Below are 13537 nucleotides of genomic sequence, written 5' to 3'. Positions count from 1 at the left end.
CCTTCCCATCTCCCGTTTTAACCCGACTCTGCTTTACATTTCACGTTAAATTGCGGTGTCAAACGTGCGTGAGGCTGAGTGGGGACAGTCTCCAAAAAGTCTCAAAAATGGGGGGGGGGGGCAGAAAGGCCATCAACCGATCAAGACTTTTTTTTTTTCTCTCTTTTAAACTGACTTTCACTGTCTCTCCGCCTGTCTTAATGAGGCGTTTGGTCCAGCCCTGCTGGGTCGGCGTTTTGATGTCCAGCAGACCGCTTTAGCAGGTGGATCCCCCCTGGCCGAGGTTTCCCCCCTCCTCCCCGGGTCTCCCGGTGCCCCCACCGCGGGAGCAGATCGCAGCCCCTCCAAGCTGCGAAACGGCAACAACGAGCAGGCACGTTTTAATTTTTTTTTTTTTTTTTTTTTTTTTTTCCACGGGGAAAAGTTCATTCCCTGCCTGTCCGCCGGGACCGTTACTTGCCGGGGGCGTGTAGGGGCGGGCAGGGAGACCAGCCCCGGAGCCCGGCGGGCTGCGATCGCTGCTCCCGCCCCGGGACCGGCCGTGCCCCCGCCGGGGGGAGCCGGTCCCGGCCGGAGCATCCCCCGGCGCGGGGGTTTCCCGGGGGCACAGCCCGGGGCAGGGCAGCATCGGGCCCTGCAGCCATTCCGGGCGCTGCCTTGGGCAGTGCGGGGGGTTTAGCTCCAGCCCAGCCGACCTTGCTCCCAGATCCTTCCTGATGATCTGTTGGTTTTGAGATACATAATCGTTCTGGTTTCCTCTGCCGAGCAGCATCTAAATTCGTTTATTCTGATGAGAACGGCATCTACAAGTCCCCCAAGGCTCAGTGATGGATTTTTCTGTATTACCTCGTTATCAAGCTTGGCTGACCTCTAACTTCTCTGAAAACATGAGCAAGACAGACCTGCTGCTGCCTGGGCTGCCCCAGGGGGCTCTTTTTCCACTTATGTGATTTCCTTTGATATTATTTCTCTTCTTTCCATATCCAAGGCTCAGACCTTCAGTGCTCCCTGCAGTTCAACCTTTTTTCCAGCCCCATACTGACAGCTTGCAAAGATCAGTTTGCAGCCTGCACACCATGAGTTCCCAGCGCAGGGAGGTAAGTGGGAATGGTGGTGCCAGATAGTGCGAGATGCATGAAATTCCCGGTTTGGAAACCACTGGAGTCAAGTGCCTATATCCATCCCTGCAGCGCTCAGATGTTGGACAGCTCGGTTTGGTTGACTTGCATTTTCAAATGCAGGTGTGCCAAAATCCACCCCAAAGAAGGCCTGGATTTCAAAGGAGGATTTTCCCAGGCACTCCGTGTGCAGGGTTGAACCCCTGTGAACCTCTGGAGAACAAGTGTCCCTGTCTTCAGAGGAGTGAGAAACTCCCCCCACATACACACACTTATTTAGGTGCTGTGATCTGGCTGTAGGACGTTGGTTTTGGACCTGCAGTTCAAAAACTTTGTCTGCTGCTCTCTATTCATAGCTGATCCCATCCCACATGAATTTGAAGCACACCAGGCAAGCTCCTACACGGCTTAACACTTAACTGATTAACTCTGGCTTGGTATAAGCTTTTTTTTTGGTACTGTTCTTCAGCAATCTGACATGAAAAGACACACACATGACTCAGAGGAACACAGTGATTTCAAGCCATAAACCACCAGGTGCACTTTTGAGACTCACCAAAGCCAGCTCTCCTGGTTGCCATAAAAAACACATTAGCCAAAGGCCGACGCATGTGGAAGGCAATTATGCTTTGGCACATGGCAACGTGTATAGAACAGGCTGGTAACTGTGCCTACCACACAAGGAAAAATATCCCTGGGAAAACAAGCCTGCTAAATCACTTCATTCTTCCCTGAATCCCTTGAAAATAAGAATGAGGATTCTTTTTTGTTTGGGAGGAGGGGCATGTATGTGGGCAGGAATCAGATTTTCCAAAAGTGGGTGCACCGCTACAAGAACCTAAATAAATGGCCAGATTCACAAGGGTGTAGAAACTCATGATGAGGTTTCCGAGCCCAGATTTTCCATGTTAGCATCTGATCATGCCAAATGTGCCCAGGAAATCCCTGCTGCTGAATTTTCTGCATTCTGCGGTTCAGCAGCCCAAATGCCCACCTCACCCACTGAGTCTATAAAAGCCCACTTCTGCCAGAAATTCCAGCTGAGAACCTTCAGCTTGGGGGCCAGGAGCAATACAGAGAGAGGGCCTTCAAAGGGGAAATTTTCAGACAAAGTGGAAAATTACTGGAATACAGCTTGATTGGGACAAAAAGTGTTTGACCTTTTTTTTTTTTTTTTTTTTTTTTTTTTCCTGTATGTAGTAAATGGCTGGGAATAGGAATCTTTGCATCTGGACATATCCAGCAATCTCCAGCTGGGGATCAGTTTGGGGTGGATCTGCTGTATCCTTGTAAAAAATCAGCCCTGCATACACATGCTGATATCTACAGATCTGCCTTGCAAACAGGTTTGTAGATATATTTTGCCTCTTGACATCAAATAAGACTATGCTTCAGTCAGCTGGAGACTGTGATGTTGCTACTGCACAGGAATACCACACAGGGCTCCTTTTCTCTGGTCCCATCTTGGGAAGGGGTTGAATGAACAGAGGGAAAAAGTTTGTAACCCAAAGTGTGGAGAGGGAGGTGAAGTATCTCACTCATGCAGAGAAGCAGGGGCAGAGCCAAACCCCTTAACCCTGTCTCCTTATCTAGTGAAAGACAAGCAGGTAGAAAAAATATCAAATGAGGCATGTCTGTAATAGTCTGGGGCTGACTCTGCACAGAAGGGTGAAACTCGGCTCCACTGCCCCCCCAGCGTACAGCTGTGGATGCCAATTCTTACACTGCATCTCCACCAGGTCACAGCTTCACCCCACAGCCAGGCTCCAGCACTTCCACACCCCAGCAACTCCGTCAGGTCCAGGACCCAAAGCTAGTCCCTGCTTTGTGTACTGGGATACAGCCCTGGCACATCCCAAGCTGACTTTGTGTCAGTGTGGCTGGAAATTCTCCGTCTCTATAAAGCAGCTGCTCTGCAGTGCACAGCAAGTAAAAGAGACACACAAGAAACCCATCCCCAGCATCTCCAGACTGCTGTGAACTTCTCCTGCCCCTTTCTTCAAACCACCAGAAGAAATTGCTGCCCTGAGCTACACAGAGGTAAGAGAGGGAAAGCCTGTCAACACACAGATTAAAATTAATCCAGCCAGTTTTGGGGTGTTGAAGCTTCAAGTACACACACATCCCCCCTTCTTCCACTTCCAGCAGGTGACCCTCTGATTATTCTTGCTGGGAAGAGGAAGCTGCATCACTTGCATGGAAGAAATTACACTGAGGGCTGTTGAAGGAAAGGCTGATGTTTCACACCTGCCTTTGCATTTCTTGGAAAGACCTGATTTCTGCAGGATGGATGCTCAGCATCGCCCAGTTAACCAGATCCCACCAATGCTCATTATGAAATGCCTTGTTCTTATTACCGTTTTCTAGGCTTTTATATAGTCTAGATGTTGAGCATTAACACTGTGTTACAAGAGGGTGTGAGGCATTGGGATAAGTTATCTACTCTCTGAAAATACATCGCTGGGGTCTGGCGAGGGAAGCAGGCTGGTGGGGCTTCCCTCCCAGTGCAGAGATAAGCGTGCCATCTAGAGGAAATCCCCTTTATTGCCAGGACTGGCAGCTGAAAATTATCCAATAAAGCATAATTAACCTCTGGCTTCAGAGAAAATCCTCCATCCATGCCCTGCTGCTCCGAGCTGCTGCACAGGCATACCATGGCTGGCTGGCAATGCGCCGAGGCATCGGGGCAGCTCAGGAAGGTCCTGAGCACTTGAGGACCATCCCAGCCCACGCTGACACATGCTGGCCTGTCCCTTCCCCGTAGGTGATGTCAGCTGCCCAACCCCCCTGCTATGGGCATTTGGGAGTTAAGGAGGAGAAGGCAACATGGGTGTTTCCATAGCATATGATCTCTACCATGTCTGCTTCTGAGAAAGGTAAGGAGGCTGCACATACCTCAAGATAAGAAGGCCGTATGTATCATATAATGCCCTCCAGTGGCTGCTAGCAGCAGTCCTGGACCTATGGGTACTAATGCCTGAGCTACAGGTGAGGCCCAGGTGCACCAGTGGAGGCAGTGGCAGGGTCACCTCCTCCACCAGCAGCTCCCACTTTGCGGAGACACAGCCCTGCAGAGCCCCGGGGGGGGCTTATGCAGGTGAGTGGGGCACAGCCCAGCCATGGGGACGGGACTCTGGCCTCCCATGGGGCAGATCCACATATTCACTCCTTTTTCCTAAGGAAAATCTCCTTCATGGCTAACTTCCCAGGCTGGACTGCTCTCATACACTGCTGCTGTCACAGGCACCCTCATCCAAACCTCCAGGCATAGTTGCAGGTCTGGGACATGCGATGTGGGAGCACGTGGGACAGCAGGTACCATAGGTTTTGGATTCTCCTGTCATCAGAGTCAGCCCACCAAAGCCCATGGCATCTGTATCCCACACCTTCCACTTTTTCTACCACCACCACTGCTAGTGAATTGTACATCTGCAGTCACCAGCACAAGGCTGTTGTCCCACTAATAGAAACAAATCCTTCTAGCCCTAAAGATAATTGAAAAACAGTGATCTAGGTCCAAGCAGATGGACAAGTGCTACTGCCCAGCAGGTAGCTGTCTTGTAAAAATGGGAAGCCTTGAAAAAAAAAACTTTGGAGACAGAGAAAGAATAGGGAGGATCTCACATGACAGAAACCTTATTTTGCAGAAAAAGCAGGTGCATGCTTAAGTGAAGAATATTTGGAGTGGAGCTGCTATTACATTGATTTTCTCATATTCTGCAGGATTTTTTAAATATTTTTTTCACTTTTTTTTTTTTTAAAGATTATTCCCGCTTTTCTCACCACCTCAGAAGCTCCCCAAGACGCTGCTCTCAGGTGCTTCCAAGCAAGCCTGAACCCCAGCAACATCCACGGCACTTTTTTGATTTTACCAGCAATCCTGTTTCCCTTTTGCACCCTCCTCACCTTCTCCCTCACACCTGTGGGCTCTCACAGCTGACTCCTAACCCATGTTAGGAGATGCTGCTCTCACCACCCACAGTCATTGTTCCCCCGCTCCATGGCAGGGAGAGAAGGCATGGATGTCCCCACGGTCCATCGCAGGCACTCGCCACTCACGTGGAGCGAAGGGCTTCATGCCATCACCCGAGGAGTTTGTGCGCTTTATAGGTCTCTTATTTCCTGTCATTACCGAGAAGAGCCTAGTTGTAATAAAAATCTGGGCTCCGATCCTACAAACACTTATGCCTGAGCTTAACTCTAAGCACGTGAGCCATCAAAAGGGACTATTCATGTGCTTAAAATTTAAGCATGTGCTTAAGCGTCTGTAGGCCTGGAGTCTGTCAGTGTGGGGATTTGTGCCTTAAGCCCATATTCTGGGTCATTATCCTTTTCATGTCTTCTCTGGCATCTCAGAAGATGCTTCAAAGGGGAATTTTCAAGTTCTTCAATAAACTTTGCCTTCCCGAGCAGCCTGGATTCTTGCCTATTCTATGGGGCAATTCTCCTCCGTTGCCTCCCCTCCCCCTGTTAGCGATAATCCTGTGCTATTTCATGCTTGGCCAGACAATTAAGCCCTCTTGCTGCTTGGCTCTGTCTTTGTTATGTATAATTGTTCCAAATAATTAGCCACTATTGCACGCTATTCTGAAACTACTTTGTATTGCAATTATACTTAGAGGGTGAGCATCAGCTTGGGGAGAATCCAAGCAGCAGACAGCCTGGAAAGAAAGGGCTTCGAGCCTGGGGAAGATGGATACATGCTTAAACTGTGGAAAACCTAACAACAAGTAGCCAGCAAGGAGTAAATGTTGCTTGGAGAGGGTCTGCGGCTGGTGGAGTCTGGGCAGGAGAGCTGAGGGTGGGCTGCAGGGTCTTGGCCAGTGTGTCACCTGGCTGCCACCTTGTGGGTGCTGGCTATGGTGCAGGAGGCAAAACCATGCTCCACTTCCACGACTTCCACGGTGACTTGAAGGGAGCACAGTGGCCAAGTGTCTGATTTTGCCATCTCCATACAATGTAGGGAACACGTCGCTGTGCTGGGATGAGTTTGGGATCTGGCAGGAAAATGTTCCCTAATCGTTTCTTTGGGATGGCAAAACCTGTCATTTCTTGAGGGCAAAGGCTGCAAATGATGAGATCGGTTCAGCAGCCTCCTGTTTTCCCACCAGCAAACACACCTCTGCCGTGGATAAGTGCTGGATGGGATACTCAGAGGAGTTGTAGCTTCATGCAAAGAATCTTTCTGAGACTGAAAATAATGTGGTGCAGCAGATTCCCCTCAGCATTACCCAGTCTCTTGTCTTTCAAGCAGGGAACATCTGAAAAGGGTATAACCAAGACCTGGGTTGGCTTGACCCAGATGAATTAATTCCTCTGCTGAAACCTATGCCTGCTCTGAGCAAAAATCCGGGGTGGCCAGTGGCAGTGCGCTTGGACAATTTTGTGCTTCTTGAAATCCATTTTCTCCAGCCAGATTGGGCCGCTTGAAACTTCCTGAAAATGGATCTACAGGCTGGTTTTGGTTTCCAACACCTGCTTCACAGAAGGAGTTTTAAAACCAAGTAGAGATGCCTGTGGTGCAGATGGAAAGCACACAAAATGTCTGAGGCAGTTGGGCCCATTCTCTGCAGACTTTGTACACTGTTTTCTTTGACTCAGCAGAGCCAATACAAATGAAAAATGAACTTTTCCCAGGCATGTACGTAACCGGCTCAGGTGCATCCTTCCTCCATGCAGCACCCTGAGGTGCCATGAGCCAGGGCTGATTGTTGGCACTGGGATGGAGCAGTCAATTCAATACATGTGTAAAACCACCTGTTGCAGTGTAACCACTTCAGCAGTCCCAGTACGAAGACCATGAAATTAAAGGACTTTGGATGCCCTCCCAAGAGCTTGTAGGTGTTACGCTGCCAATGTTCAGGCTCTGCCGCTTTGCTGCCCAACTGCAGCCTTGCTTCTCAGGGGCTGTAAGCGTCAGGCCAGCCCCCAGCTCTGTCATTCTCCTACACCATGTAGCACGTTTCAAACACAAAGTCAGGCTGCTGACGAGGTTGGCTGCTGCAGGCAAGTGCTCCTCCATCATTGCCCCCTCACCTTTCATCAAGAACCCAGATTCTTGCTGTGCTTCCACTTGTTTCCCTATTTTCACTTGAGGAAAAAGAGCTGCAGGGGGGAAGCCAGCACCATCCAGCCCTGTACCCTGTCCCCAGCAACAGCCTCCAGTGAGTGCTTTGGAAAAGGGTAAAAGAAGGTGTAGTCAGAGCGATCCTTCCTCTCTGAAATCTTCCCAGAGTCAGTAATTGGTGTTTTAGGGATTTCTCAGCCTGGAGGTTGCATCCAGCCCACCGTGCTTAATAACGACCTTCCCTGAATAAGCCTCCCCCTGTTCTCACCCTGACTGTACCCCAAACCTTCATGATGTCCTACGCTTCCCCACGCAGCTGTGAACAGGACGGACCCCAAAGGCTGGGATGATGCCGGTACATGCTGAGCCCCCCCTGGGTCCGTGGGCCCATGGAGGGGGCCGGGAGCGGCTTCCCAGGGCTTTCCACTGGAGGTCAGTGTTGGCCTGAGCACGGCGGCTGGCACCCACGGGCCCCCTCCCCCCGGCCACCCCCACCCACGCCCGGGCTGTACACCCGTGGGGTAAAGCGGGGAGGGTAGTGTTGCTCTGGCCCGGTTCAAACACGCCGGCTGCATCACCCACTCCTGCCCGAATAAGGACCCATATATAAAGGACCCAAATATAACATAGCAGAGGCAGTGACAGACCCCCCCCAGCACCCTAAGATGTCGCTCAGGTCTTGGGCAGTGCTGACTCCCAGACACTAATTTGTTAAAAACTCATTATCAGCTGGCAAAGCCGATCTCAGCTGGTCCCAGTCACTGCCCATGTCCCCGTCAACAGCTGATTTTACCGACTCAATCTCTACCTCAGAGACACCACTGACTATCTTCGAGCCTTGCATTTGCAAAGGGCAAACTACCGCATAGAATAAAAGCTAGTTACAGTATAAAATTTCCAACACTGGGACTGCCAGTGGACAGCTGGCAGCATCCAGACTAAATCTAACACTACCAGAGGGAGCAACAAGATCTTCAGGAAACGTGCTTCAACTAAAATTCCAGCTAATGCTGTGTTTGTTTGCAACCAGATGGAAAACACTATTTATAGCTTGGGAAAATCAGTGGTAAAGATCATTTCTTACTGCTTGTTTTAACCTGTGGGGAAGATGGTACAAGCATGAAACACGTAGAACACTGTTGTATGCAGACAGATGTGGCAGCTCGGTCGGTCCTCCCCAGGCAGCCAGTATTTCCCGGAGGAAAACAAGCATCTTTTTTAAAATGGCAGTTCATTTTGGTTATTTGTTTCAGAATGTGCAGCCTGAGAGATCTGAATTCGGCCTGACTTGTAAAGGGCCGTTCCCTGAGAGGTCGGACTGTCTTGGCATTAGCCCAGATCGCCACCCAAATCTCCTTGGTGCTTGGGATCAACTCCAACCCACCGCCCTGCATCTCATGGGCTGGAGACGGGGCTCTCCCCATCGTGTGATGTCCAGAGGACCTCTTGCCATCAACCTGAAGGATGATGTTCATTCCACAATCTCAGAAAGCAAATAAAGTTTTGCCTTTGGCTTTTGTGTGAGCAAGATCAAGATAGTTATGACTGTCATTACTTAATATTCCCTAAACTCCCTGAATAAAGAGGGGAGGATTTCAAAGGACACTTGGTTTCACAACTGAAATCTGGGTGATAATTACCCCTGTTTCATTCAAATCCCTCTTATTCACTAAACAGGGGCATTGAAAAGACACTAAAACAGTTGAAGGACTCAGTTATAAACTTTACAAAGCTTAAAACTACTCTGTCCCAGCAAGGCACATGCTTTACATGACACTTTAATCCTACTCATTTGCTAGATTCACCCTAACTGTAAACAAAGTTTTGAAATGGAAGCTTAAAAGCCTGGTTGGGATACATTAAGTTAACCAAGAAGACAGTCTTAGGGCATTAGTTTAATGACAATCACATACAAGTTGCCAGAGGTTTGTGCGTGTTACCATTAATATCTACAGGAAAAAGAAGAAAAGGGGTCTGTTCCCCATGCTTTCCAGCTTGTTTGGCAGTGTAAGGCCCATGGTGAGGGTGGTTTATTGCCGTTTGCAGGGGGCACTGGGCTAGGGTTGTCTGACAGACAGGGAGATACAGGGCCCTGGGAAGATGTGCAAACCAACGCTGCACACCAGGGCTTGTCCCGACACACCGGGATAGGGTGTTTGCTCTCTCTGAGCCAGTTTTTGGGGATCCAGTCCACTGCAGTGGCTCTTGCTTCACGCCAGAGCCCCCTCAGTTGAAGAGACCCCTCTTTCACAGGCACAGGGGTGGGATGGGTCTCCTGCAGACCCGCCCCAGATCTAGAGCTGGGTGCTGCTCTCCAAAGATCCCCATGATAGGAAGGCGCAGGCAGCTGAGGGACAAAATCCACAGCCCAGTCCTTCAGGCACACTGAGCCCCCCTGGCTCCACCAGCACTTGAATTAACATCCAGAGATGCCAGGAACTTGGAAAGCCCTTTCCAACACCAGCTCCCAGCTCCTGCAGGGCTCCAGGGTGTCTGAGGAGGATCAGGCTCAGCCCAGTCTGAGACGTCCCAGCTTGGCCACCTCTTCCCAGTGCATCCCACCCAGGCAGAACCACAGCATCTCCTGCCCACTCCCTCCACCCAACACTGTTTTCCTTTCATGTCGGTACTTGGTTCTTCCCTACCTCAGCAAAACCTCCTGCTCATGGTGCAAACCCAGCAGAGCCCCCACCCAGTGCCCGGCGATGCCAGAGGGAAGCCAGCAGTCCCAGCGCTTCGGGCACGTGTCTGGCTCTGACCCCCTGGATATGTAGGCAAGACTTCAAAAGTGTTTCTGTTTGCAAAACATTGCAGGATCAGACCCTGGGAATGCATCTGAGCTATGACAAGTGTCCTTTCTACTGACTGTCCTTGCAAGGAAATATTTCAGCATCCCCCCCAGTCCATCTATACAGACAGTATGTTACGGACAGGAATGGCACTTTGCAAATTTTCATTAGATAGAAGATCTCTGCCTATAGATGTCTTCTGTAGAGAGCCAAAGTGTTTTAAGGCATAAGTTTTTTCACAGTGCCCTTTCTGAGCAGGGCTATCACTAAGGGAAAAGACCAGTGTGAAAGCTGAAAAGGTGAAGCTGGAGGGACCAGAGAGGAGACCCAGAGCACAGCAGCTCAGCTGAAGGCAGCAGACCAGAGCTAGGCCAGTTTTCAGAGACAGATGAAGCTCCAATTTTAAGGAGGCCGAGAGGAAAAAAGCATTTTTTCCCCTCCCCTCTTATACTAACCCTATTCTTGGTTTTTACGGAACATACAGCATAAGAGAATGAGAAACTGCAAGTTCCCAAGCTGTGGGCAAAAGCTGACTCCTTGGGTGCCCGCCTGTACACCCAACTTTCAGTCATGACCCACAGCTGGAGAATGAGATGCTCAGTTTTGCACCAAAGCTCAACAGACATCCATCTCCTCCTTAAGCAGGAGGAAGGTGCAGTACAGACTATGAGAAACCGCTCTGCTTCAGAGAACACCCTTGAAAAACAGGAGAGAAATCCTAGCTTGTCACTTTTACTCTGAGGATGTATAACTTAAAAAAAGCAAAATCTGGGGATGGGAATTTCTTTCAAACCTGATGAGACAGTCTGGCTGACAGTCCTGTAAATAAAGAGCAGCAGCCCGGCCAGTGAACGGTTTGGAATTTTAACTGATTTTGTTATTAGGAAGGAAAGCTTTGATCTCCTAATTTGATGTGCTAAATCAGAATTTAACCTGTGATTCCTTGGAGGGAAGACGTGTTCCCTGCTACACAAATGGAAACCATTGAGTCCAGTAAGGACTGTCTGGTCAAACCTTGCAGGTGATGGAGAGCTTATTGCAGCCTTCGCATGGTTTGGCAGTGGTTAGTTACCATTAGCATTTAAAAAAAATCATAATAAAATAGACAGCTTTAGAAAGCATCACTAAAAATGTAAGACATGGCAGTGTCACAACAACAGGATGAGTTTGTCTCCCACTGGTTATAAGACTGATAATCTCCTCTCGCCAAGGTCCGGCCGGAGCCAGAGGAACAGCAGCACTGGACATATTGGAAGGAAAAGCTTTATTTTAAAAAAGTCCTTTCTAACAATAAAGGTTATTTTTAAAAATAGTAAAAAGAAGTAGTCAGGGTGGGTTTTTTTTCCTACAGGGGAAGGAAACGATAAACATCTTAAATATTTAAAATCCAGTGAATTGGTTTAGTGGTGTTTGTTTTTATAACTTTCATTCCAGTTACACAGGAGGCACTGAGGGAAGAGAGGAGAAAGCCTATTTGTAAGAGTTCCTGCACGTTGCACCATGCACCCACCACCTGGGTGAGCTCCTCCTCGCCCCAGGGGTGCCCTGCAGACAGCATCCCCGGGGCCGGGCTGTGAGGAAGGGACACCCCCCTCGAGTGTGGGGAACCCTGCCTGGCAGATGCAGCCAGAGAGCACCTTTTCCAGGAGGGGATGGGGCAGAAAAATAGATCACCTTGCCTCTGGTTGAAAATAAGCTGAGAAAGAGAGGAGTTAGGTTCCCCCGCAGGTGTGTGTCCACACGCAGCCAGAGGCTAGGGACCCCCCACCCCACCCCAGCCAACCCCCAGAGTGGGGAGAAGTCCACGTGTCCAGAGATGCTCATGGGAGCCTGGGGATATCCAGCCAAGCCTCCCCCCGACCCCATCACATGTACCGCTCCAGGCCGGTGGGGAAATTGGGCTGCCTCATGTAGGTGTTGCTGGAGCCGAACTGGCCCAGGGGTGAGGCGGAGAGCCCCAGGAGCTGCTCGCTGTGCTCGGCGCAGGCCGGGGGCCTCATGGCCGGCAGGGCCAGTCTGTTGGGAGCCCCGTAGAGCTGTGGGCTGCCGGGCGAGTAGCTGCCCTGCGCCACGGGCAAGTGGGGTGGCGAGGCGGCGTAGGGGTAAGCCAGGGTGTTAGGGCCAGCCCGGCCCAACAAGCCGGGACTGACAGGCTGTGCTTGGAAGCAGGGAGGCTCGGAGCTGCCGGTGGAGCAGGAGGGAGCCAGCTCAGACCCGGGCAAGCCCAGCGATGGGTGGCCCAGCTCGGCAGGTGGCGAGGGCTGCAGGGCCTGCTGCCCGCTGATGAGGCTGTCGATGCTGAACATCCTGGGATGTTGCACCGCTGGTGCTGCCCCGGCTGCATAGGGGTGGAAGACGGTGCTGGAGAGTTGGGGGCTGTAGCTGGGCGAGCAGAGGGCGTTGGGGTAGGGTGCTGTTGGTGCCGTGGGGCGGCCGGCGGGCGGGGGCGTGAAGGCGCTCGAGTTTTGCATGTAGCCGGGGTAGGTGGTGATGTCGGTGCGCTTGAAGCGCTTCCTCCGGCGCAGGAAGCTCCCGTTGTCAAACATGTCCTCTGCAGCCGGGTCCAGGGTCCAGTAGTTGCCCTTGCCGGGGTGGCCGGGCTCCCGGGGGATCTTGACGAAGCAGTCGTTGAGGGTGAGGTTGTGGCGGATGCTGTTCTGCCACTTCTTGGGGTTCTCCCGGTAGAAGGGGAAGCGCTCGGTGATGAACTTGTAGATGCCCCCCAAGGTGAGCTTCCTCTCGGCGGCGTTGGCGATGGCCATGGCGATGAGGGCGATGTAGGAGTAGGGAGGTTTGCCCCGCTGCACCGGCCGCTTCCTCCGGCGGCCCCCGGCGGGGGGCGGCGGTTCCTCGGGGGGCAGCAGCGGTGGGGGGGGGGGGGGGGCTGCCCCCACCGCCCCGCGGCTCCGGCTTCACCGGCGGCGCCTGGCCGGCGGGCGGGGACCCCCGGGGCGGCCCGGGGGAGCCGGGGCTGGCCGCGGCAGCGGGGCTGGGCGCCGGCAGCGTGCACATGCCTCGCAGGCAGGGGAAGCCGGCCGCGTTCATATACGGCCCTCACCTTCCTCCGAGGAGGAGGATGGAAGGGGGGGGGGGGGGGGGGCGCCGGGGAGAAAGAGTCCCCCTAAGGGGAGGGGAAGGGGGAGAGGGAGGGGAAAGTGGGGGGGCAGGCACCGCGGCAGCTCCCGGCGATGGGGAGGTCGGTCCCGAGCAGCTTTGCAATATATAGGGCGGCCGCCCCCCCACCCTCCCCGGAGGGGCGTGCGGTGCCCGACCCGCCCCAGTCCCTTTCCCCCGGCGGGAGGAGGAGGAGGCCCCCGGGGAGGGGTCCTGACTCCCCCGGCTAAATCCCGCTGCCTCTCCCCAGGGCTTTCTTTCGCAGCGGTGCCCCCGAGCGGTCCCTCCCCCGGGGGTCCCGGTGCCAGCGCGGGCGACGGCTCCGCTCCCGGGCCCTTCTCCGTGGCGCTTTACTTTCTTTGAAACCGACGTTTCCTCCCAGGAGAAAAATTAAATAAAACGAATCTCGACGTCCAAACCAGGGCGAGTTTGGTGCCGCAGACAGGTCC

The 13537-nt window shown here is 52.3% G+C and overlaps 1 protein-coding gene across 1 annotated transcript; it reads right to left on the bottom strand.

Annotated features, from left to right (window-relative positions):
• Positions 1-11839: 11839 nt before the first annotated feature.
• Positions 11840-13019, bottom strand: FOXE3 (forkhead box E3). The gene is given in 2 exon segments (XM_033000775.2): positions 11840-12841; positions 12843-13019. Coding segments are annotated over 2 exon segments (1179 nt in total).
• Between the last annotated feature and the right edge of the window lie 518 nt (positions 13020-13537).

The sequence above is a fragment of the Tyto alba genome, unplaced genomic scaffold, assembly GCF_018691265.1.
Source record: "Tyto alba isolate M040663 unplaced genomic scaffold, T.alba_DEE_v4.0 Super-Scaffold_1000006, whole genome shotgun sequence".
In the NCBI taxonomy this organism is placed as follows: domain Eukaryota; kingdom Metazoa; phylum Chordata; class Aves; order Strigiformes; family Tytonidae; genus Tyto; species Tyto alba.
Note: the sequence above shows the minus strand (reverse complement) of the source record. Positions and strands in the feature narration are given on the sequence as shown.